Raw genomic sequence first — 24,696 nt, 5'->3', positions numbered from 1 at the left:
TGGGATCCCAGGTAGTCTGAATGCTGGTGGGGGAGCTGAGCCTTGGAGTGAGGCTCCTAATCAGCCTCCCCCTTTACAGTGAAAATTATTTCCCCCAAAGTTAAATATTGATTTCTGAATTAAAATCCTGACATTTCTGCTACAGATGTGCAGAATAAGCTTGTGGCCAAAGACAATGAAATCCAGAGCTTGCACAGTAAACTTACTGATACAATGGTGTCAAAACAGCAGCTGGAGCAGAGGATGCTGCAGTTATTGGAGGCTGAGCAAAAGAGAGCTACTGAGAAGGACTCCATGCAAATGCAGATGCAGGTAGTATTCCTCAAGTGTTTTAAGGGTTTGGGACTTTCCCTTTCACTTTGTGTCTTTGGAAACACAGAAATATCCCTGAAATGCTGTTTTAGTGAAGCTTTCCCACTGAATAAAGGATGAAAAAACCCTGCTTATGGAGTGAGACCTTGTGTGTGGTGCTTTGAGAGGTGTGGAACCACCTCACACTTGGGGCAAGTCAGGAAAAGGTGCTGATCCCATTTCCCAAGCTGTGAAATGATCTGTGGTCTGGGAGCAGCCTGGCAGAGCAGCAAACCTTTAATTTTTGTGTTATCTCCCTCCTCCTGGCATCAGGTGGTGAGAGGCAGCGTGGACGTTACCTTTGAGGGCTTCAGGGAAACCAAATGGGTTATGGTGGAGCAGGGAATGTTTTTCCTTGATACAGAGCAGGTTCTGGTGCTTCCACTCCAACTGGTTGTTTGTAGTGGGGAGAAAAAACCCAGCATCTTTTGTAAAGTGTCTGACATGTAAATGCTGAACTGTTCTTACTAACATAATCATGGCTAAGAGCTAATCCTAGCAGAAGTGGAGTAGCTGCAGATCTCAGCCTGCTTTTCTTTCTGTGCTCTCTTACAAGGAGCTGATAGAGCAGAATGATGCTTTGAATGCTCAGCTTCAGAAGTTTCATTCACAAATGGCAGCCCAGGTACAGCATGTTCTCAGACTTTCTTTTGTAGTCATGACTTGTGAACTTTCATTAAAAGTAAGACTTTTAGTAGCTGGGTATGAGATGTAATGCTGAAAGCAGAGACTTGTGAGCATCCTCTTTTCTAATGTTCCTTAAACTGTTTCAAAACTTTAAGCTTCATTTTTTTGTGGTGGGGGGAAAAATCCACTTATTTCCTTCCCTAGTGGCTTTCATTTATAACTAAAGGGTATAGTACCTTTTTCAGTGTTTTTTGTCCTGTAGCTTTGCATGAATACAATTCTGTGTTGTGGTTCTTTTGGTCTTTCTGCAGTCCTCCTGTGAACCACCTGATTGTGCTTTTTCCCTTGTGGTAGCTCCTGTATCAAGCTGTCTGTTCATTTTAGTGCTGATTTCTGTGCAGAAGGAAAAAAAATCACACCAAAACCCCACCAAACCTGCACAATACCTTTCTCAGTTATTTTAATCTTTAAAATTTTGGTTTAACTAGTTTCTTACAGACATTATTTCTGTTGTAAACACTGTGTAAAGCCTCAGGATCACTGGAGTGATGTAGAAGAAAGTCACAGAAATCAGCTCAGAAAGGCTTTGGGGGCACAAGTGGAGGTTGTTCCTATGCAGTTGAGTGCTGCCTTCTTTTAATCATGGATGTGCTTGATGGAATTTGATTAAATTTGACATCAGGCTGAAAATCTGGTTTTGCTTGAAGTGCTTTAACCCACTGGGTGGGGAGAGCAGTGAGGGAAGAGCCACTCTAGATTTCCAGCATCTTCATGGCCTGCTCCTCTCATCCCTTTAAGGGCTTTGGAAATAAATTCCTGGGGAAATTTGACTTTTTAGCTGTGAGTTACACAGGGAGGGTGCTGGAGGTGTGTGCTTTCCCCTCAACTGGCCATGAAAATTCAGGGATGTTTTTCCACCATGGACAGCAGGGGTGAAAATAACATTTTGGAGAAGGGAGTTGGGGCTGTATCCTGCTCTGGATGTCAGGGATGGTGAAACTCTTTTGGTTTTAAAAGGGATTGGAATTGTGAACATGGAAGTTTGCACAGGTCCCTTGAGGCTTTCAAATACAGTGTGGTGGGTCTCTCATGCCCATTGTGTGTGACAGCCTAAGGACAGGCTTTTTCCAGAGGGAAAAATGCTACTTGCTGAATTTGTGGTGTTGTTTCTGTTCACAACACAACTCCTGATGCAATGTGCAAGATTTCCTTTTTCCCCTTTCTTTTTTTCCCCTTTCTTTTTTTCCCTTTCTTTTTTTCCCTTTTCTTTTTTTCCCCTTTCTTTTTTTCCCCTTTCTTTTTTTCCCCCTTCTTTTTTTCCCCCTTCTTTTTTTCCCCCTTCTTTTTTTCCCCCCTTCTTTTTTTCCCCCCTTCTTTTTTTCCCCCTTCTTTTTTCCCCCTTTCTCTCCACTTCCCCCCCTTTTTAAAAATTTTTTCTCGTTTTTTATTTAATTTGAGTAGTTTGTCAGCAGAATATCCCATAAAGCACTCATTTCCTGGGAGGGAAGTACTGGTGAGCCCCGTGGCTTGTTTTAATCTAGAGAAGGACAAAAAATAGGGGTCTTTTTTCCCTTCATGTTGTACCAGGCCAGAGGGGAAGGGCCATTGCAATGTGCTGGTATTCCTTCAATGTTGCTTAGCCAGGAAATAGTTGGAAGCATCCTGTGCCAGTTTAAAATAACCAGACAAATGCTATTCCTGGCTCAGTGCAGATGGGGATTCTTTGACTTGCTTTACTTCCAGTTATTTGTTTTTATTTTATTTTCCCCTCCTACAGAGCTCGGCTTCAGTCCTGGCAGAAGAACTTCAGAAAGTGTGAGCATCCATTTCCTCTGGGATTTGGGAGGTGTTGCTGCCTTTCAGTGCCTGCCACCTTCCCTCCACTCACCTGCAGAGCATTTGGGAGGCACTGCTGAAGGAAATGTTGCTGTCTGTGCTTTTAACTCCTCATGAGATCAACTTGGGGGCTGGGAAACACCTTCCTACAGATTTCCCTTCCCTGTCTGGCCTCGGGTTTGGAGTTTTGCTGTAGCTCTGAGCTCCAGAGAGCAGCATCTCCTCTGTTGTTTATCCCTGCCTGTGTGCAGGGCCAGTGCAGCGTGCAGGAATGTGCGTGACCATGAGAATTGTTATTATTTGGGCTGTGCCAGGAGGCTTCTCCCTCTGGGAGATGGGGTGCTAATTGTGTTTCAGAGCTAGGGAATGTCTCATAAATACTTTGGCAAGCAGACAGCATTTAAAATGGAAAAGCTTTTGGACGCAAAGTGTACAGTCAGCAGGATTTGGAGTAGGAGCTGGACTAAAGGGCCAGGGTGTATTTTGGGTTTAGCCTGATGCTTCCTGCACCACTTCCATCCACATCTTCTGTGCTGATCTGTCACTGTTTCCCCCTTGTGCAGGGTTGCAGAGAAGGACATACAGATCAAGCAGATGGAGGACTCATTAGGCAATGAACGTGCCAACTTAACCAGCAAGGAGGAAGAGCTCAAGGTACAATACAAGCTGTGCAAATGCCAGCTGATCTGGCTGCATGTACAAAATGAAGCCCCCAAGGCTGCTGTCTTTGGGTCTAGAAACAGCCTTTTCAGCTACAGGTCTGCTCTGCTAGGCAAGGCCAATGCTAAATGCTTGGAAAGCTGTTGAAAAAGACACTTGAGGATTTTCCTTCAAAAAATCCCCTGAAACTTCACCTTGGAGAGTGAAAGACTATCTGTGTGTGAACTGCAAATTCATTTCTTTTTTTCTTCCTTCAGGTCTTACAGAATATGAACCTCTCCCTGAAATCAGAAGTACAGAAGTTACAGGCTCTGACAAATGAACAGGTAAAACAGTTGTTTTGATTTTCCTCCCTTCCCAGTACCTGTTCTGTCATAAATGCAAATGCAGATCTGCTGGCTTTAAGCAAGCTCTGCTTAAGCACATTAATGGTGTGAGGCTTCCGGATTGGGCTAATATCTGATTCCGTGCAGTTCTTAGAGCTGGTGGGAGGCCTAATTCTTCCCCCTCCTTCACCAGCAAAGTCTTGTACTTGGATATCCAAGTTACTGAAGCATTTTGCTTGGTAGGTTTAGATTTTCAGGCATGCAGAGTGCAGGACAGTTCACAGGAGTGAGCACAGCTGGCTGTGAATATGCAGGCCTGGCATTTGCATACAAGATTCATAAACATCCCCCCAAAAAAACCCCAAAGCCCACAGCTCCCCCTGCCTCACCACAGAGATGTTTTTAGAACCAAACAAAATGCTGTCCCTGTTTTGCTGCTATGTGGCCTGTTCATTACAGAAGTGGAAATGAAGTGTTTAATTAGAGATAATCCCAGTTGTCAAATGAATCTCTTGGAGATGGTCTTCCCTTTGTATAATTGCATGCTTGTAGATTGGTGTTGTAAAAGTGCATGAAGACAAGCTTACCCCTTTCACTCTTGATTTCAGTCATGTGCTGGGAGGCCAAATGACTTGTTCTAGCTTTTTAATATTGTGGAATGAAAGGTTGATTGAATCATGTGATGTATCCTAAGTCTGTGTTAATCCTCTTTATAATCCAGGCTGCTGCTGCACATGAGCTGGAAAGGATGCAGAAAAGGTAAATAGCTCTGGGATTTGATAAACAATGTTTATCAGTCTTTTATGTTCTTTTCAATCATGCTTTTTATAAGACTTGGATGGGGAAACGTGTTTAACTGTTCTGCTGTGTCTCAGCATTCACATAAAAGATGACAAAATAAGAACTCTTGAAGATCAGCTTCGAGAAGAACTCGCTCAGATTTCAAACACAAAAGAAGAATTCAAGGTAAGATACAGAACAGGTGTTTTTGTGCTTGTTTTCAGTAAGTTTTCCAGTCTCCAGAGATTCACTGCAGAACAGTGAAATTAAACTGACTTTTGGGTGCTTAGGTAAATTACAGTATTGTGTTTGTAAGGCAGGAGCAATGTGGGATGTCACAGCAGAGTGAGAGGTGGCACAGCACAAGTTAAATGCAGTGTCTGAGTTGTGGAGAGAGAGGGCTTTGAATTCTGCAAGAAGAGGTTGGACAGTAAAAACTGTTGTGATTTCCCTGTATTCCACCTGCAAATATGCCTTTCAAGGCCTTGGTGCTTTTATTTGGAACTTCTCTTGCTTGGATGAGCATGCCAAGCCTCTGTTTTCTGTCAGGCAGATGTAAAAATGCTTATTTTAACTCTGCCTCTTTCCACATTTTCTCATAAGGCTGCAGCTGAACTGCTGAAGCTTTTGTTCTGACATCTGGGCTCTGCAGAGCAAAGCTGCTGCTTGTTTCTGGATGGTGTGTGCAGAGAGCAGGTTAATTCCTCCTTGCCCTCTGCCACCTTGGCCTTTTTCTTCTGAACCTGGGCTGTTAGAAACAGAGAGAGAGAGGTGCTGACTCCATCCCTTTAACTCCTTTCAAGCCCGTGGTGGGTGCTGCTGCTCCTCTGATGTTTCTGGTGTGAGGTCAGTCCCTCTGAAGCTGCCACTGTCACCTTGGTGAGTTTGCTGGTGAGGAACAGAGCGAGTGGGCAGAGGCAGAGGCAGGATGCTTTTGTAGGAGAAGCCTCTGGAGTCTCCTGGAGCTCTTTGAAGCAGGTAGTAAACTTGATTCTTGTATTTAAGTGACACTTTCAAAGAGGTTTTGATGAGAGTCCCTTTCCAAGGCTCTGTAGTTTCTCTAAGCTGTCAGAGGAGAAGAGGGAAGAAGTTTGTTCAATTAATGAGATAGGAAACATAGCACAATTTCAGTTGATTTTTGGAATAAAGCTGCTAACTCTTGTGTGCTGGGTCACAGGTGCATAACCAGTGTGGAAGGGGGAGTGGGAAGATGTGGCAGGTTGGGGGAAGTGGGCAAGTCTCAAGTTTGTGACACTCTCAGGGCTTTGTGTGGTGGAACATTATAAATGGTAGGTCAGGTGAAAATGAATGTGAGAAGGAATAGGAACATCCTTTTAGTGTGATGGTTTCTGTAGTAACTGTTCCCAGGAAAAAGGCCTTAGAGGTGTTGTGAATGGTTATGTGCTGTAATCAGTTCAGTGCTAAAGTAATGGCAAAAATCACCTGCAGGCAGTTCCAGCAGTTCTTGGGAGGTGAATAGAGCTGAATGCAGATCATCAGCATGGTGATGGTACAGAAATCCACTGTGTGCTCTCAGCATGAAGTTTATGTGCACTGCTGCTCTCTCCTTCCTCCTCTCTTTGATCCCAAACAGAAACCAGACCAGTGCTGTTCTAAATGCTTCCACCTAAGGAAGTGCTGCTTTTTTCCCAGGCACATGAAAGAGGGAAAAGCCAGGTTCAAAACAGAGCACTGCATTTAATCCTCACTGTTGCTGTCCTTTCCTGCCTGTGTTTTCCCTGTAAGATTTTGGGGCTGGAATGCAGAGCACATGTCCAGCTTTTCACTTTTGTAAAGCACCAAGCAAGTCTTCAAAAAGACAAAAAGCAATAATAGAGGAGGATTTTAAAATACTGTCTGTTAAGGGCTGCTGTGACCATTGTATGGAGCAGGAATGCAGGAGGAGAGGCAAAGTCTGTTTTTTCCTCCCCATCCACCTCTTCCCAGGCTTCAGTGGGACCAGGTGTGGGAGCTGTGCAAAGCTCTCTGCTGCTGGACTGCCAAGTCCTTGCTGTGCACTGAGACAGCTGAAGGGAACTCAAAAAAGGGATCTTGGATGATTTACTTCAGCAGATGAGGGTTTTGTAAGAGGCAGTTATTAAATCTTGACACTATGCTGGTGCTGCTTTAGGAGGAAAATGTGGTTTTTTCTGAGCTTCTCACATTTGGTACTGTCTGATTCTCTGCCAGGGAATAAAGATGGTAACAGCTGAATTTCTCATGGGACATAAGGACAATACTTTTGTCCTTAATACAGAAGAGCAAGACAGAGAAGGAAAGGACTCTTTGTAGTCTTGAAGCTTCCACAGAACTCTCTGTAATGACTTCTGTGCTATTTAATTGCCTCTTTGCCATTATGGAAAAGCTGTATTTAGGCTCTGCAGTTCTGAACTGATAAAATGCCTCAATTTTCTTCCAGGTTCTAAAGGATCAAAACACAGCTCTGCAAGCTGAAGTTCAGAAGCTGCAGACTCTCCTGTCTGAGCAGGTACAGCCAGTGTTTGCTGAGCTTTTATCAAGTATCTTCTGTGCTTTTAATTTCTTCAGTGTCTTTTCTTAACCTGGCTGTAGGTTGAGCTGGTTGATGTCAAAACCTGATGCTTTTTTAGGTGTTTTCTCTTCTGTGGAGGGTCAAGTAAGGCAGTTGTGACTGTTGTGTAACCTAGTCAGGAATGTCCAAACAAAATCTGGATTTTTTTTTTTTCCACTCCTGAAGACTTGTATAGCTTAACACAAGCAAGAACTTCTTTCTGCAACCACTCTGACCTTTGGAAGTAGAAAACTCTTTCCATTGTTTTGTCTTTTGCCTCCTGTTCAGTGTTTTTGCCCATGGCTCACCTGCTGCAGCCAGACTGGTGCTCACAGGATGCTGCAAAGCTGTTGTGTTGTTCAGCTTCATCTCCTTTGGGATGTTCTCTGGGAGATCCCATATGAACATCCCTGACGTTGCATCATTGTGATTTGAGAAAACTTCCTGATACACTGGGAGAAGACTGACAGGACAGGAAACTTTTCCTGTACTGCTGCTAGTCAGGAGCTCCCTTCTGGAGCTGCTCCCTTTCCCCTGGTGGAGAGCCAGACCTGCAGCCACTGCTCCCCTGGCTCTGGTGTCCTGTCTGAAGGACTGCAGGTGGTTTTGCTTGGATTCTGGTTTATGTTTCCCATCTGGTCTCTCACAATGTGGTGGTGTTGAGGAATCATAAATGTTCTGCTGAGTGAGCCTCAGGTGGAGCTTGTGGTTCTGATAAATGCTCAAAAGGGGCAGATTTTTCAGAGCTGGCTGGAAGTCCAGCAGTGTAAAACCATCAAAGCATTTGGGCTGGATTTGTCCCTCCCCTGAAAGATTGATTTGCTTTTTTTCCAGCATCAGTATTAGACACATATGCCATGAGGACTTTGTGTCCCTACTTTGTTTTCCTTTCTGGATTAGTGTTGTAACCAAGCTTCTGGTTAAGTTGGTGCTTTCCAATTATTTGTTTTTTAAATCCCAAACCATTGTTGATCCAATTAATAATGGCCCTATTTTTTATTCTTCATAGACAAACAAAGACTTGATAGAGCAGATGGAAAAAAGGTAAGAAACTTTGTTCTGTGTCAGAAGCTAAAATAAAGATTTTGGTGGCAGTAAGATTACTGTTGTAGCTAGCTGCCTTCAAAGTTAAACTAATTTTTCCTTAATTTTCACTCTTGCTTTTTCAGCATGAGAGAGAGGGATGATAAAATCAAGACAGTTGAAGAGCTGCTTGAGGCAGGACTCATCCAGGTGGCTACTAAAGAGGAGGAGCTGAAGGTAAAATCCCTCTTATTATCTTTGGATGGGGAAATAGAGATTAAGTGCTCTTGTGCAAAGTGAATGTTTGAGTGCTCATAGTTCAGTGTGAATTCCTTCTGAACAGGAAAAGCACATTGTGGAGATGAGGTTTAAACCTTTTCTGTAAGATAGACTAAGCATGAGTATCAGTGGAGTAGAATAAATGCTTCTCTCTGCTTACTCTAGGGCAGATTTTGCTAAAATGCCCTTTGGAATAATGGGAATATATTTCTAGAGCTGTACATTTGATTTAATCCCCAACAAACCTCCCTTTAGGAAAGGGTGTTTTGTAAAAACTCGGTATTATAAACCTTCGGGGGTTTTTTTGTTTTAGTTGATAATCTGAAGGGTTAAGTGGATTATGAACTAGTGACATTTCTGGGATGGTGATAAAGTTATTTCCTTCTTGTTTATTTATAAAGAAGGCAGTGATGAGAAACCTGGATGAGGCAGTACAGAAATCCCTGTTTTGAGCTGGCTCTTGCTGGCTCTGTCCACCTGGGCACAGCCAAGACAATGTTCCCTTTCTTAAGGTGCCTGAATTCCAGGGGCATTGCTACCAGCCCTGTGCTGGGGAGGGGTTATAAATCCTGAGGTCACTGAGCAGCCAAAGCTGTGTGCACTCCATAGACTCCTTTAGGCTGAAAAACCCTCTGAGATCAAGTCCAGCCATCCCCAGCACTGCCAAACCACATCCCCAAGTGCCACACCCACATGGCTTTTAAATTCCTCCAGGGATGGTTGTGTTTTGCGAGGTATTTGTTTGAAATAATGTTTTACAATTTTTAATAATGCTGACAATGATGTTTAGATTACGTGATTTTTATTTTTGTAGTGCCTTTCTGTACAGAAGCATCTTCTAATTCTTACATATTTTGGATGTTATTATTGACTCCAGAATAGGATCTAGACTGTTAAAGCCCAGGGTGTTATATAATTTTTATTTGTATTCCCAGAGTGGTGAGGAGCCTGTCTGTGGGAGAATCCCAATATTATGTAAATAGATATAAATAAGTGGGCTGTACATGATTTGTTGCATTTGTTTTTTTGACCTCTCTGCTCAGTTACAGCATTCCCACCTTGCCCGTTTCCTATAAATTAGTGTCCACTCCAAGTTATCCATGGTGAATAATTAGTCCGTTGAATACTTTGGCTCCAACACCTGCAGAGGGGGGTCTCTTCCAGACTTTCAAAGTCTTTCACTTATTCTAAAAGAAATTACTTTTCTGTCAAGCTTAACACTTTTTTCCCCCACAAATGAGTCTTTCATTATCTGTGTGTCTGCTTTCAAAGGCCCTGCGAACGGAAAATTCATCTCTGAGAAAAGAACTTCAAAGCCTGCAAATTCAGCAATCGGAGCAGGTAGTACTTTTCATCTAAAACTTTTATTACACCTAAACTAAATCTGAAAGAATCTTGCTGTGGTTGCAAAAGTCAAGGGAAGAAGGTGGAGATGCCTTTGAAGCCTGTTGGCAAAGCATCCTGTTTTCTTTCAGCGTTGGTCTGGGAGCTGATGCTTCTGTCAAATCTTTGCTTTGCAGAAGTGTCAGAAGCAGGGCAGATGTTCAGGATCCAGTCAGAGCTGCCTGGGGGTTGGTTTAGTTTGAGGGCAGCTGGGTTGATGAGGGGCTTGGAGCACAAACCCTGTGAGGAATGACTGAGGGAGCTGGGGGTGCTCAGTCTGGAGAAAAGGAGACTCAGGGGTGACCTTATAATTTTCTGCAACTCTCTGAAAGGTGCCTGTGCTCAGCTGGGGCTGGGCTTTTTCTCCAGGCAGTACTGACAGAACTAGAGCACACAGTCTCAAGCTGCACCAAGGGAAATACAGGTTGGATATCAGTAAAAGGTTTTTCACATAAAGGGTGGTAAAGTTCTGGAATGGCTGCCCAGGGAGGTGGTGCAGTCACCATCCCTGGGTGTGTTTAACAAAGCCTGGATGTGGCACTGGGTGTTGTAGTTGAGCTGTTTGGGCTGGGTTGGACTCAATGATCTGGAAGGTCTCTTCCAACCCAGGGATTTTGTGAGTTTGCCATGCTCCTGAAATGGCTGTGGATCTCCTTTTCCAGAAGCCTGGAGCAGCAGGCATGGCTGGCAGGCACCTTGTACTGCCTCAGCTTCATGGTGAATGTTTGAGCTTCCCAGTGTCAATCCACACTCTACAGGTGTCATTTGTCCCCTTTCTCCTTGTGTCTGCTCAGTGACACTGTCACAGTGTTGTCACTTCTGATGTGCTGATCAGGAAGGGCCTTTCCCTGACATCCAGCTCTGCTTGGACACCTCAGGAGGGCAATTAGCTCCTAGAAAATCATGTATGGAAGAGGGGAGGCACAGTGACCCTGTAGAGATGTGCAGTAGTGTCAGTATTAAAGGGCAGCTGATTAAATGATGGTCCTGAGCCTCACCCTCTCCTGCTAAAGGTGGTGTGGGTTTGCTTTTGTTTCTCTGGAACTTGCAGCAAGTTTAGTATTACTGGTTTTCCAGGGGCTGGAGAGTAATTTTCTCAGGAGCAGCCAGATAAATAAAATATTAGGCTGCTACAAAGCTTATCCAGTGGCAGAGAGCTCTAGCTCTCTATCCTCACCCCTCAACATTCAGAAATTGTTTTGCTGTGTTCTGTTTTTTCTAAAATGAACCTCTGTTTTTAACAGGTTTCCTTCCAATCACTGGTGGAGGAACTGCAGAAAGTGTAAGTTACTGCACAGATTTAGTTTCTTATTAATTCTCTCTGTCTTTATTCCATGACTGGAAGTATATTGCTTCCCTGAAATGATTGGCTTTTGGCTGGGTGAAGTGTGTGTGTGGCAGGAAGCATTTCCATTTTTGAAACATGTCACACCAGATCAATACCTGCTGAAAATCCAGTTGCTGCTCTGCTAAACAGTTAATTTCATAAACCTGGCTTTGACTAGGTGAGGAATTGCTCTGATTTGTCATATAATCGTTTTTGTCCAGTAGGCACTTGAAAAGGAGTGGGATTGTCCCCTGTGTGTTTCAAGTTGATAAATACTTTCTGGAGTGTCCAGTGAAGGCTGATTTTAAGTTTGTGTCATTCCAGGCACTCTTGATATCTTAATTTGCATTTTTTGACTGTAATAGTATTGATTTAGTATGTGTACTACTGATTATATAAAGCCAGCTGGTTCTGCACTAGTCCCAGTCTTATTCTTCCTGTTTGTTCCTCCTGCCTGGTCCCACTGTGGGTCCCTGAGGCTGGTGATGGGATGGGATGTGATGTGATAGCAGGATCAAATCTTGTGTATTTGCTTGGGCAGCACACTTCTTTCAACCAGCTTATGTTGTTTCTCTGCTCTTTTTAAGGATCCACGAGAAGGATGGAAAAATAAAATCAGTGGAAGAACTCCTACAAGCTGAAATCCTAAAAGTAGCAAGCAAGGAGAAGACTGTTCAGGTATCCCTGTGCAATCCTTGCAATTCCTTTGTGTGTTGGTGCCACAACCACATTTGTCTGTTTTACTGCATGGCATTCTACAGTGATCAATCTGTAGCATCCATTTTTGTGGTGTTTTTGTGTTTCCATTGTCCAACCCTGTCTTGTTTTGTCATTGAAAAGGCTTTGACACAGGAAATAGAGGCTCTGAAAGAAGAAGTAGGAAATTCCCAGCTTGAGATGGAAAAACAGGTAAAATACTTTAGTGGCAGCAGTGTGAACCAGCCTTGCCTTGGGTGTGCTGCTCACTTGTTTCTGTTCTAGTGTGTTCTGTTTCACTGGTGAATGTCCTTGGGTAAGGAACTTTTTCATGCTGGAGCTACACTGTTCTTGGACATAAAGGCATAAAAATGTAGGATAATTAATGATGTCCTTCAGAAACCATACACCTCTGGAAGTCTGAGCTTTTTAGGCCATTAGTATGAAATTTGGCAGCAATTGCTGTAACTTAATGATTTGCAACATCAGCTCTGCCTGGGCACGCTGTCCCTGTAGTAAACATGAAACCCTGGGGCATCCTTGGGGGCTGGCAGCTTGGAAATCTCAAGTGCTGAAGTTACTGCTCCTGGTCTGGCCTTTCTGTGTTGCTGGGGCAATACTACAGGCCCAGATAGTATCTGGTTTCCAGGTAAACCCAAGACTGTTTTTTTTTTATCCCCAGTGCCCAAAAAGAGTTCAGTCTTGGCACAGTCAGTTTTACTTTAGCTATCAGGAATGCAGGGATGGAGGAAAATTGGCTTTTTTGGCATGATTGCTGTCTGGCATCCAAAGCAAGGGAAGCCCACGTTTCCTTAGGGAGCCCATTCTGCAGGCAGCTGAGTCCATTGTGCTGTCAGGAAGTGTGCTTGTTTGTGTGGGTTGTGTTTTTGGTCTGCACTCTTTTCAGTCCCTTTAGCTACATTCCAACATGTCACCCCCTTCTCAGTGTTAGAGTTTTGTCCTTTTTAGGCAAAGCTTCACAGAATGTGTTTCCGTCTTGGGCTTTTCCTCCAAAGCAAATTTCCAGGAACTAAGGGAGTTATTTGTGTGTATTTCCTTCCCTGGGACTGTCAGAGCTCAGAAAAAAAATGCAGTGTAGGTTTGCTGTTTCTGGAATGCTGTGTGAGGGATGCTTGCTCCAAAGGTGCTGTATCTGTGCACCTTTTGGTCTCCTGCATGCAGAAGGGAGATTTTTGGGAATGTCTGAAACTCCTGCTGTGTTGTGGTAGAGGATTGACAGATAACCACTGTCAGGCTTTCACACAGCATTCAAAAGCAACATTCCCACTAAATCTTATGTCTTCAACCCATATTCCACCTTAGAATGGGAATGTAATGGAGTGCTGACTTTTCAGAGGGCACCCAAAAAGCACTTCCTTATGCAAAGGTGTAAGTGGCCAGGGATGGTCTCTGTGGTTGGAGCTGCAGTTGCCAGTGGGGAGGTGGTCACAGTCACTCTCTGCTTCTTCCTCTGTGTCTCCTGTGGGCCTGCTTGTTGTTCCCATTTGCACTGTTTCCTTTGCTGCTCTGAAAGTCACATTTTAAATGTGGGGACTGTAAATAGTTGGAGACACTCGGTGCCTTGTAATTAAAAAAAAGTGCATTTATGCTCACTGCAATAAATTGTGCCTCTTTTGAAAATGATAATTTTTCCTTGTGTTTCTTCATAGAGAAATTTTTAGCATTTATGTTCCTTTTCCATGTGCATTGAACTGAAGTGCTGATTATTTTCTTTAGGTGACAATAACATCACAAGTCAAAGAACTTCAGACTCTGTAAGTGCAGTTGTTAATTCTGGTCTGCCCTGTGCACCCCTTACTGACCCCTTAAATTCAGGTCAGGATGGAGGGATGTAGGCAAGGCATAGTGGAAAACCTGCTTTGGTAACACCTGAGCTGTAGGGGTGGGGAAATGATCAGTCAGTCCCTTGTATCCCCAGCTGAGGAGGGACAGGGAGGTGTTTTTGGATGAGGAGAGCAGACATTTGTGAAACCCCTGCAATGTGTCAGCACAGAGTTTGCTTTCACCTAATGAGCAGTGCCATTGATCAGGGGCATCTCCTGCTAACCCAGGCTGCAGTGGAAGGGCTCACACGTTGGTTTTTAGTAGGTGAATTGTGCTTGTGCCTTTGATCACAGATGCTGCTTTTGTTAGGTGCTGCACAGCATAGGCTGTTTTATTTCCAGATGGATGAAAGAGCAAAGGGTTTATGCCGTGTTTGTCTCTGTTCAATGGCACAGGTTGAAGGGGAAGGAAAAGCAGGTGAAAACCATGGAGGCCTTATTGGAAGAGAAGGAGAAAGAGATTGTTAAGAAAGGAGAATGCCTGCAGGTAAGCTGCTTTAATATTCTGAAGGGAAATAAGTTCTCTTGCAGCTTGTCTGGCTGGGAAAAATAAAGGCACGCTTGTAACTTTGCCTTTTTTCTATCCAAAGGGTCAGAAGGATACAATTGCACAATTAACCAGTAAAGTTCAGGAGCTGGAGCAACAGAACCTGCAACAACTCCAACAGGTACAGCCTGCAGAGTGGATGTGGTTTGGGAGTGCTGCTTGGTTGAACAGGAAGCTGCTTTTTCTCCTCTGCCTCACACAGAGGATTTGCATTGGCTTCAGCTTAGAGATGTTTTAAATCCAACTTGACTAAGCTGTTTCTAATGCAGAGAGCCCACTAGTTCAGCTGTGTTCATCCAAAACAGGTTTTACATGGCTAGCAAGTTCTGGGAGGTTTTAACTGGGATGATAACTGTGCATAAAGAGGAGCTTTGGTGGTCTGAAAGCCTTGGAGCTCACAGACAGTCCCAGCTGTGTCCCAGCCACCTCCTTGCCAGGCTGAAGCAGGATCTCTGCAGGGCTCTGGTCATGCAGGAGCTTTAGCTGTAACTGGATGTAACAGCATCTCTTGAAGTGGTCAGGCTGTGCTGTGACTCCTTCCTGCCTTTCCCTGGGGCTGGAATATTTTGACTTTTGATTTCCTGCACTGGACTTGAGAGCAGACAACTGGACAACCTTAAAGCCAGGTGTTACTTAATGGAAGAATTTTTCCAATAAGGTGGTGTTATGGCTCAGTTTGGATTTTTGTTGATGATAAAAGGAGGAGACTGAGTTGAACTTTTTATTTTGGGTGGATGTCTAGACAGAGGCATTTATCCCAGGGGAAAGATGGAATGGAGAGCAGTTGGCTGGTGTGAAGTTTGGGATGCTTGGTGTAAGCTCTGTTTCTGAAATCCATTATGTGCTTAGATATTCTTGGAGCAATGCCTGATGCAAAATTCCTGGTATTTCTTTGGCAAGTGTCTTGCAAGCTGTGTGTTGCCCCTTCTTGTGCTGTTCATTTGAAAACTATGCCATCAAAATGAGACTGGGAATTACTTTTTCAGGTACCTGCTGCATCCCAAGTCCAGGACATGGAGAACCTGTAAGTATGCAGAGTAGCAGTTCCTCAAGTGCCTGCTGGGAATATGCATTGAGTTTATCTTCAGTTGGAATGTTTGAATTGCTGTCAGGAATTTAATGGGCTTTGCTAAAATAAGCTGTTAGTGCTGGTGGCTGCTGCCATGCCTGGTGTCCCTGCCCTGAGTTTTGCTGCTCCCACACTGGGAATGTGCACCCAGGGCTCTGTTAACAGTGGAACTGCTGCTGCTTCTCCTGTCTAGTGCTGATTCCTCCTCCTGTTCAGTGTGTTGGAAGGTTGCAGTGCCTGTGGCTCAGTTGGTAGCAGATCCAGTTTGTGCCATTTTCAGGCTGAGATGCAATAGCCAATTCTCCAGCTCCTGTTTTATGGAGAAATGCTGCCAGGCTTTCCTCTGCTTTGTCTGGCTGCTCCAAGTCAGAGGAAGGTTGTATGAGAACGTGCCAGAAAGGGCTCTGTCTGCAAAGCAGCTCCTGGGATGTGCTGCTCTCCCAGCAGAGCTCTGGTACAGCCAGTGTGTGGTACCTGAGGCAGCCTCAACACACAAAATGTATTTATCTTATCTTCTGCTGCTCAAACTGCCCTAGTTTGAGTGGCTGTCCCTTTTTAGCATAAATTCTTTAACATTTTTTCCCCTACTTTAACCCTTTCTCCTTACTTTCTAAACCATCTCTGCAGGTTGAAAGGGGAAGAAGAACAAATGAAGAAGTTGAAAGCTATGGTGGAAGAAAAAGAGAGAGAAATTGCAAACCAAGTAAAACAGTTACAGGTAAGGTTTTGATAGAAGCACCTTGTCTTGAGGAGTGTGTATGTTGTGTGTGTATATCTCTATTTATACATGAGCATATATTGCCTTTTTTCTTTCAACAGGATGTGCAAAAAGAAAATGAATCTTTCAAAGCTCAAATACAGGAATTAAAGCAGGAGAACTGCAAACAGGTACAGCTTCCAATTGCAGTGTAACTGAGAGAAGTCAAAAGTGAGTGGTGGTAGCTTGCATGGATGGCATGGAAACCCAGGAGTTGTACTGCCCATGGAAATCCAGGGGCACCTTTGGGCTTGGGTTGTACTGAGCCAGCTTTTCTGGCTGTTGCATATCTGTTCCTGCTTCCTTTTATCACATGGATTTGCAGCCTTGTGTACCTTCTTATGCCTGCTGTGTTCCTGGCCAGAGGAGGCTGCACAGGATTCCCTCAGAGGCCCAGAGTGCAGCTTTCTGGTGTTGCAGCAGTGCCTGGTGAACAAGGCACATCCTGGTCTTTGCGGCTGCTCTGCTCCTAACACATCTCTGATCTCTTTGTAGGCATCTCTGGCTGTCCAAAGCGAGGAGCTTCTGCAAGTGTGAGTACTGCCAGGTTGAATGCATTAGAGAATTGATTCAGTTCACTTAATTGCTCAGGAAATTTAGAAATAAATGTCAAATGTACAATATCAGACTATGTGAAGTGGCCAGTAAAAAAGAAATAAATTAAATTACTGTCTAACAGAAGTTGAGCATGGGAGATTCTGCTCACACTGTTAATCCTCAGGTGTAATCTCCTGCAGACAGACAGTGTTGGCAATATGTTGTGCCCACCATAGAAGCAAGCCTTGATTGATGTTATTTTGAATGCATGCCAGCTCAGCTTATGGCTCAAGAGTTAAATGTTGGTGTTTCAAGCAAAAGTGACTTTTTTTTTTTCTTGGAACTTCAGCTTAGCAGAGGGTTGTTCCTATTACAAAATCATCTGGAAATCTCTTCCAGGGAAAACCTCAGGGGTAAAAGTGTGTTATAATGTGGGGCTGAAGCACATCAAATAACTATGTGGAAGCTAATGCTATATTGTGCTAAGAAAATTGCCACTGTCATGCATCTTTGGCTTGCTGAATTATTTGTCTTTTAAGTTAAATGACTTACAAATTGTGGATTAGGTGCTTAAAAGGGAACACTCTCATGCAGCAGGCAGTGCCTGTTCTGTGGTGTTGTACTGGCGTGGGCTGGCTGACTCTACCCTCAGCTAATGTGTTGCCTTTCCCTGGCCTTGCTAAATGTGTGCAGATGCCTGTTGTAGGCAAACAACAGCTTTACAATGGGTTTGCTCAGGCTGAGTGGTTCAGGGAGCAGTGGGAAGCAGGCAGTGCTGCCAAGTCAGTGAAAACAGCTTTTCAGAGAGAGCTGAAAAGGGAAGGGAAGGCAAGTTAGTGTGTGGGAAAGGGTGTCAGTGCTTCACTGGGAATTTCTTCAATGTCTCCTGACTTGTTTGTGGTTCCCTTTGTTAATTCAGGGTTGCAGGCAAAGAGAAGGAAATTGCCAATCTCCAGAGCGAGCTCGCCTCTCAGAGAAATGCATTTGAGCAGCAGAGGAAAAAGAACAACGTAAGGAAATTCTTCCCCCACCACTCCAGAAAACCCCCCAAAACAACCAAACCTGTGTTCCCAGCACTCCTTGAGGCCTGGGACATTTTGCAGAGAGCTTTTCTGACAGCTGTGTTGTGTCCCTGGGTGCTCCTTTCCTCTTGGGAGTGACACAGCACACCTGACTTCACTGCTCAGAGTTGTGTCAGCTCCTGGACAATTTGTTGATTAGATGAGAGGAAGGAGACTTGCTAAGGGACACATCCCACAGCAAGTTCTTGGATTTGGATTCAAGCCTGTTTAACCCTGTTCAGAAACGTGTCCTTTGCCAAGGGCAGGGAGGGTGGGAGGAGGAAAGGTGCTGTGCTCTGACAGAGTTCTGGTCCTTGTGTGGGGACATGGGAGGCATTACCTTCAGGGTGCTCAGATCTGGCTCTTCCCATTCCTAATAGTGGCTAATCCTGATCTTCCAAAGGAAGTGAAAGACTGAGCCTTCCTGCACATCAGCTGCTGATGGTGCAGTGTGGGTTCTTTGTAGATGGAATTAAAGATTGTATCTTCCATCACAGAGCTGTGCAGTTACTTCCTTGTAATGGAATGGAAGTGCAGGGCAGGGGAGTGTTATCTTTTAAGTTATATGGAAGAAAGTTAAAATACAGGGTGTTTGTCTCACCTATCTCTCCTTGATACCCTGTAAAACCCAATGAATACCAGGCAATAAGCTTTATTTCTTAATAGTCAAACAATCTAAGGAAAATGCACAAGGAAAATACTGAGAACTTTTGAGCAAGGAGTGCTGTTTAAGAGCTGAAATAAAGTAGAGAGCAAGAGGCTGAGTAGACTCAGAAGACAGATGATGAGCTGGAAAGGTAGAACAGAAGGTTTATTTCCTGCAGATTTACAAGGTCTCAATACCCTTTGTGCTGCAGGCAAAGTCTGGCTGCTGCTAAAGGCAGACCAGGCCTGTGGGTCCCAGCTTTTTCTCAGTTTTATCCAATGTTGTTTATATCCTGTGAACAGCCCTTAGGATTGTGGGCTAATAGAAGTAGTAAAGTAAAGCTAGTGTAGGTGCTTGATAGGCTTTTGATGAATTCAAAATGCAACCTTTCCAAAATAACCCTTTGCTAAAGGAGATTTGCTCTGAGGGTTGGAAAAAATTAAATCTAAATCCCAAGCAGTGTAATCTCCTTGCTGCAAGGCCCCACCATCCTTGCTAGAGAGGAGCAGTGAGGCTGCTCTTAGAAGAGCTCTCAGGCTCTCACTGATGGTGTTGACATCTTGTGGAGTACACGTTTGATGACCTCGCCAAGAAAGACACAGGAGCCTGGCACCATGGCCTTCCCACGTGGATCTGGGATGTGCTCACCTCTTCTGAAATCCCAGAGCCTCCCAGGAGTTCTGCTGAGCACCAAACCAGTTCTCTGTGGGTGCAGTGGAGGGAGCTGCAAACCCTGAGCTGTGTGTTCCCGGAATCAGCGCCGGGGTTTGGGCTGAGGTCTGGTTGCAGGATCAGGGATGTAAATGTGCACACCTCCATGTCTCCTGGGTCCATGCTGGGTTCTGCACTGCAACACGCCTAACACTCTGTTGTGTAATCTGTGGTTTGGTGTCTGTGTTCCTCACTACTTTTGAAACTTCCCTCTTTCTTCTTACAAGTGCAGTCAAAGTGTGGGGTCGCTGTAGTGATAACGCTCTGCAGTAACACTTGCATCAGTTTTGGACATGGGGACAGGTTGGGCAGAAATTGGCATTTTCCCCCCACCTCTTTTCATTCAGACTTTTTGAACATCACACTTGTTTTTGCTAGTGTATGTCGTACTCCCCCAGCAAAATCACCTTGCAGTAACCAGCATTTAAATGCAAATGGTGGAATGTAATGCAAAATATTTCTCTGAAGTAAAAGCGAAAACAGTTTGAGTATTGGCTGAACTGAAATCATTCTTTCTAAAAATGATTAGGACCTTCGGGAGAAAAACTGGGAAGCAATGGAAGCATTGGCATCAACTGAAAAATTGCTGCAGGACAAAGTGAACAAGACTGCCAAGGTTGTAATGTTGACTGCTAGAAATGATGCGTTAAGCTAGAAGCAGATCTGCAGCTGGTTCTTTAAGTGAAATGGAGACATTTAACTTTTACTGCAGTTTAAGTATAATCTCTTCTGAGTGATCATTCATATACTTTCACCTCTGCTTCTTCCTGTTGTCTTTAGGTTGTTGCTTTTTTTTTTTAATGGTTAGTTTGTGGGCATGCTGACTTTTGATTTCTGTTTGCATAATTGTTAGAGCTGTCGTGAATTGTTTTGGTTTGTGGGGAGCTCCAGAAAAGCTGTGCTGGTGAGCAACCTGCTTTCTTCTACTGGGTTTTGACTGTGCTTGAACAAATCTGTTGGACCTGGGAAGAACCAGGACTAAATTATTATTAAAAAATCTGGGAGCTTCTCAGAACGTTCTCACCACAGCTGTGAATTTCCTCTTTGAAGGCATGTGAAGCATGACAGGGAATATTGGACCAGTGTTCAAAATGATCTGGGATGCAAATTGCTTTCAAAGGAGCTTGTGTTTGCCATAGGCCTGATCCAGTGTTCATTACCACTGTGCAGAACTCAAAAAGAAAAAGCATCCAACTAACCCTAAGACCAGCAGCCAGGAGCAGAGGAGCTCTGCTTTGGGGTGGTGTGTGTGTTTTGGAGCTGTCTCTCTCTGAGCTGCTGGAGCCTGTCCCTGCTCTCACTGTGTGCTAATGCTTGCCTGCTTTCTCCTGCAGCTGGAAGACTTCAACAAACAGCCTTTTGCCCCTTCCTGGTGGCTCCTAAATGGCTGCCAACTAACACCCAGCACAGCCTCACCACCTAATGTCTCCTGTCTGTTTCTGTCTCTGAATCTCAACCTGCTCACGCCACCGATCCCTTGCAGTGCAGGAACTCAGAGCAGCCAGGCAGCAGCACTGATGTCAAAGGGAAAAACAATCCCAAATTATCAGTGGAGGATTTGGGCTGAAAGCTGCCCTTTTGTGCAGTGTTTCAGGCTTTCTGCATTTAAGTTTAAGTGGGAGCCTGAGTGTTGTATGGCTGAACTAACCCAATCTGCCACAAGCACAGCAAGCACATGTCCTAAGTTTAAGTGGGAGCCTGAGTGTTGTATGGCTGAACTAACCCAATCTGCTGCAAGCACATGTCCCGTGGCTGCTCTGCTTTTAATGTTAAATACATGGAAGGACAGATCTGTGCTGCCTGTGGCTCTGGATATTTATATTTGCAGAGCAAATAACAAAAAACACCAGGAGATTGTCACACAGCTCTAATAATTATCTCCCATTGCATCCAGGGTTGGGAAAAGAGGATGTAAGTGGCTTCCTCTTAAGGTTTTAAAAGTATTGTTTGAAAGTCTTACTTTCTTGGCCTGGTTCAAATGTGCATTAACACAAAGTTTCCTTTTGATTTTAATTCTCTGTTTTTGAAGTGATGATGTTACCTTACAGTGATTTTTTTTCACACCTAAAATTATTTTAAAAGTACAGATTAGAAAATAAAAATAGTTGATTGTCCAAAGTATTTGATTTTGAGCTCACTTCACTTGAGTGGCAGGGCTGGTGCGATCTGTGGATGCAGTTACTCAGCACAGTGCAGTTTGTGTTGTGGACAAGTGAATAATGGTGTAATTTCTGTACAAACAGGCTAGATTGGAGGAGAACTTCAGAAAATAAAAGCTTAAGCGAGAACAAATGCAAAGGCCAAATTCTGAAGCAATTTGGTGCCCATTTCTGAGGCAATTTACTGCAATTTTAGAGACTATAGCTCCTTTCTCACTTAGAAAAAGACTTCCTGGGTTAAGTAAATTGCTGTAGGCAGAGGAGAGGCTGTTGCCAGGTCGGTGAGCGTGGTGCCCAATGTCACCTGTGCCCTCCTCTTGCTTTAGGAGAAGCAGCAGCACTTGGAAGCTGCCGAGGTGGAGACACGCCAGCTCCTCCAGAAGCTCTTCCCCAAAGTCTCTCTTCCTTCCAACATGGTAAGAGAAGTGGATCTTCTAAACCTCCTGCTGGGGTCAGGGAGCTCTGCTCCTGCTGGGCTGGGCAGTCCTGGAGTGTTTCCTCACAGCCCCTCTGTCCCACGGTTTTTGCAGTGGGGTGAGAGTGTCTCTTGCTGGTGGTGCCTGTACTTGCACAGGGAGGCAAAGCTGTGGACAGGTTGCTTCAAGAAGTGTTAAAAGAGCAAAATCAAAGTTACTGTCTTGTGGTTTTTATGCCCCAGCATCTGATCTACCTGTCTGTGTTATCTTGTGTCTCACTGAGATAGTAAATTTTCAGGTGTGGGTAATGCCTGCTGTGTTTGCTCACTGCCTGGCACAGTGGGGATCTGGATATTCCCAGCCTTTCCAGAGGAGCTGCAGTGCCTCAGTGACAGTTAATACAATTTAGGGGGGGTTTATTTTGTTCCCAAGCACTGATTTTATATTTTATATTTTTGGTGGCTTTCAGTGATTTGCAGGGAAAGTACCCTGGGTTCATGATGGGGTGAATAACATCAATTTGTGCATTTCATTTATAACCCTTAGAGGTTTTGAATATTCATATTTAAAATTGTTCCCAAATTAAAGTCAGTGTCTTGATAAAAGGACTTTCTGTAGGGTTATAAAACAACCTTCTTAGAGTTACACAGCATCTGCTTGAAGTGCTCAGGGGTTTGGGGAAAATCCCATTTGAATCTTCAAATGCTTATGCAGAGCCCTGACACTTGCAGGGAGTCCTCTGTCACCCAGCTGCATTTCAGCTCATCCAGGCCCCCCTGAACTGTGTGTGTGTCTCATCACCTCGTGCTCCTGGGCTGCTGCCAGCTGTGTGTGGCACTGGCTGCACAACAACCAGGGGCTGTGTGTGAGCTCCAGGGACCTGGGACACTGCTCCCTCAGCAGTGGGGAGGCCAGTGTCCTGAGGAGAGCTTTCCTGAGGTTGTTCTCAGCCTTAACTGAATGATTTCCCAACAGAGCCACAGTGAGTGGATATGTGGGTTTGAAAAGATGGCTAAAGAATACCTAAGAGAGGCTTCAGGATCAGAGGATGTCAAGGTAGGCACAAAAAATGGGCAGCTGCTGTGTGGCATAATGGATTTGTCCAGTATAAATCTTACAAATTGTGCTGTGGGTTGGGAAGTTCAGGTTCTCAGACAAGTCACAAGAAAATTGTTTTATATTAATTCTAGAATGGTTTGGGTTAAAGATGATCCAGTTCCAGCCCCTCTGCCTTGGCCAGGTTGTTCAGCCTCATGCAGCCTGGCCTTGAACACTTCCAGAGATGAGTCAGCCACAGCTTCTCTGGGCAACCTGCTGTTCAGATTTTCACAGAAATGTATTTGCATCTTTGATAGGTACCTTGTGGAATTGTGAGCTGATGAAATTGAAAACCCCCATCATCCTTTTTTTTTAAGTAATAGGTTTTTTTACAGTAACTCAAGGTTTGTGACTGAGTATTGAGAGTTGTAGGTGAACACTGCACTTGCTGTTACTTTTTCATGGGTTGGAAAGACAGACCTGCCCAGGAGTGATACCAGCTTGTTGAAATAAGATGAATAGAACTGAAATCCATCCACTGAGATGTGACTCTTGTGATGCCTTTCCTCCTTTGCCAGGCTATGGAGCAGAAGTTGAAGGAGGCTGAGGAGATGCACATCCTGCTGCAGCTGGAGTGTGAGAAATACAAATCTGTTCTGGCAGAGACAGTAAGTGGGATGCCTGGTCACCTCTGTGATGTTCCAGCTGCCTTTCTTCTGCTCTGAGCTTTCAAATCCCTCTCTCTTCTTAGGAGGGGATTCTACAAAGGCTACAGAGGAGTGTGGAAGAGGAAGAAAGCAAATGGAAGATAAAAGTTGAAGAATCACAGAAGGAACTTAAACAGGTATTTCTGAAGTTGTTTTTTTTTTTTTTTCCTCAGCAGCCAGGCAAGTTCTGCTTGAAGTCACAGAGGGTGTCTGAGGTCTGTGAAGGCAGGTGTGGAACAGCCCTGGCTGCCTGGTTTGATGTGTGCATGACCAGGGGATGAAAAGGGTGAAGCCTGCAACGAGTGTAATAGGAATGATTCCTCATATCAGTGGTATTTTAGTGCTGTGATACTTAGCTTCATGTAAAGGCTGGATTTTAATTTTTGAACTAATGTATTTCCACTAAAGAGACTGAAAAATGGAAGATTTGTTGATATCTTTAGATTTATGTCATCATTTTTGTTGCCATTTTTACAGAAGCAAGAAAAATAAACAGAACAGGTATAAAGTCTTTGACTATTATGATAAATCTGTGTCACAGTCACAGAATCACAGAATGGTTTGGGTTGGAAGGACCTTAAAGCTCATCCAGTTCCACCCCTGCCATGGCAGGGACACCTTCCACTATCCCAGGTTGTCCCAAGCCCTGTCCAGCCTGGCCTTGGACAATTCCAGAGAGGGAGAGTCCTTTGCAGATGCTGCAGGAAGCAGCCAAATAATAAATAATAATATTAATGCTGATGGGATAGGAAGCCAAAGATTGACTGTACAAGTGTCCCATTAATGTGCCCAGGAATATATATTCTTCTGATCCTGGTAACTTGGGCTCTGTTTTTTCCTGAGTATTTTTGGGAGCATATATGGACTCATTGTGCTAAAATTGAAGTATCATAAAATCATAACAGTTTTCTGAAAGCTGTTAAAGTGCTGCTCAATCCATTATGGTCAACTAATTACACTTGAAATTGCCTGCAAAGCTTTCCTTTTAGGAAGGCTCTGTTGATAGCAAAAGTGGGAAGAAAAAGGGCTTTTATGTTTATTTTCTAATCTAGAATTAAAGTAGGTCAAACAGTTTTTTTTTATGAAGTAATTTCTAAAGTATCTCTGCTTAGTAAATTTGAGTGCCACTGTGTGAGCCTGGCAGCAAACAGATGATTTATAAACATCTTGTTTGAGGGGCTTATAAAGGCTGTCAGATCTGGAACTATAGATGTGCTGCCATCTGCTGCACTTACACAGCCCCAAATAAGGCTAAAAATGCTGGGTTTGGGTATGTGGATGGTGAGTATTCCCAGTCTGGGAAGGATATTTTCCTTACCATGGCTAATGGACAGATGGATTAGTGCTTATGTTCCTAATCTTTCAGGCATGTGGGCTCTAAGTGTG

General features: G+C 44.1%; 1 protein-coding gene across 11 annotated transcripts in view; it reads left to right on the top strand.

The window, feature by feature from the left end:
- The window catches only part of KTN1 (kinectin 1), a 57,929-nt gene that overhangs the window by 21,281 nt on the left and 11,952 nt on the right, over positions 1 to 24,696 (top strand). For 6 of the 11 annotated variants that reach the window (XM_039712656.1, XM_039712649.1, XM_039712648.1 and 3 more), the window contains 27 exons: positions 146 to 312; positions 908 to 976; positions 2,756 to 2,793; positions 3,378 to 3,468; positions 3,732 to 3,800; positions 4,522 to 4,559; positions 4,676 to 4,766; positions 7,000 to 7,068; positions 8,120 to 8,154; positions 8,280 to 8,370; positions 9,685 to 9,753; positions 11,040 to 11,077; positions 11,710 to 11,800; positions 11,963 to 12,031; positions 13,556 to 13,593; positions 14,059 to 14,149; positions 14,253 to 14,330; positions 15,196 to 15,233; positions 15,906 to 15,996; positions 16,098 to 16,166; positions 16,531 to 16,568; positions 17,492 to 17,582; positions 19,520 to 19,606; positions 21,476 to 21,565; positions 22,541 to 22,621; positions 23,182 to 23,271; positions 23,355 to 23,447. In XM_039712656.1, the coding sequence (XP_039568590.1) occupies positions 146 to 312; positions 908 to 976; positions 2,756 to 2,793; positions 3,378 to 3,468; positions 3,732 to 3,800; positions 4,522 to 4,559; positions 4,676 to 4,766; positions 7,000 to 7,068; positions 8,120 to 8,154; positions 8,280 to 8,370; positions 9,685 to 9,753; positions 11,040 to 11,077; positions 11,710 to 11,800; positions 11,963 to 12,031; positions 13,556 to 13,593; positions 14,059 to 14,149; positions 14,253 to 14,330; positions 15,196 to 15,233; positions 15,906 to 15,996; positions 16,098 to 16,166; positions 16,531 to 16,568; positions 17,492 to 17,582; positions 19,520 to 19,606; positions 21,476 to 21,565; positions 22,541 to 22,621; positions 23,182 to 23,271; positions 23,355 to 23,447 (2,000 nt within the window). The remainder of the gene's footprint in view (positions 1 to 145; positions 313 to 907; positions 977 to 2,755; positions 2,794 to 3,377; positions 3,469 to 3,731; positions 3,801 to 4,521; positions 4,560 to 4,675; positions 4,767 to 6,999; positions 7,069 to 8,119; positions 8,155 to 8,279; positions 8,371 to 9,684; positions 9,754 to 11,039; positions 11,078 to 11,709; positions 11,801 to 11,962; positions 12,032 to 13,555; positions 13,594 to 14,058; positions 14,150 to 14,252; positions 14,331 to 15,195; positions 15,234 to 15,905; positions 15,997 to 16,097; positions 16,167 to 16,530; positions 16,569 to 17,491; positions 17,583 to 19,519; positions 19,607 to 21,475; positions 21,566 to 22,540; positions 22,622 to 23,181; positions 23,272 to 23,354; positions 23,448 to 24,696) is intronic. The other 5 variants (XM_039712659.1, XM_039712652.1, XM_039712658.1 and 2 more) reach the window with 3 other exon arrangements.

Source organism: Passer montanus, unplaced genomic scaffold (genome assembly GCF_014805655.1).
Source record: "Passer montanus isolate IOZ18808 unplaced genomic scaffold, ASM1480565v1 scaffold27, whole genome shotgun sequence".
Classification (NCBI taxonomy): domain Eukaryota; kingdom Metazoa; phylum Chordata; class Aves; order Passeriformes; family Passeridae; genus Passer; species Passer montanus.
Note: the sequence above shows the minus strand (reverse complement) of the source record. Positions and strands in the feature narration are given on the sequence as shown.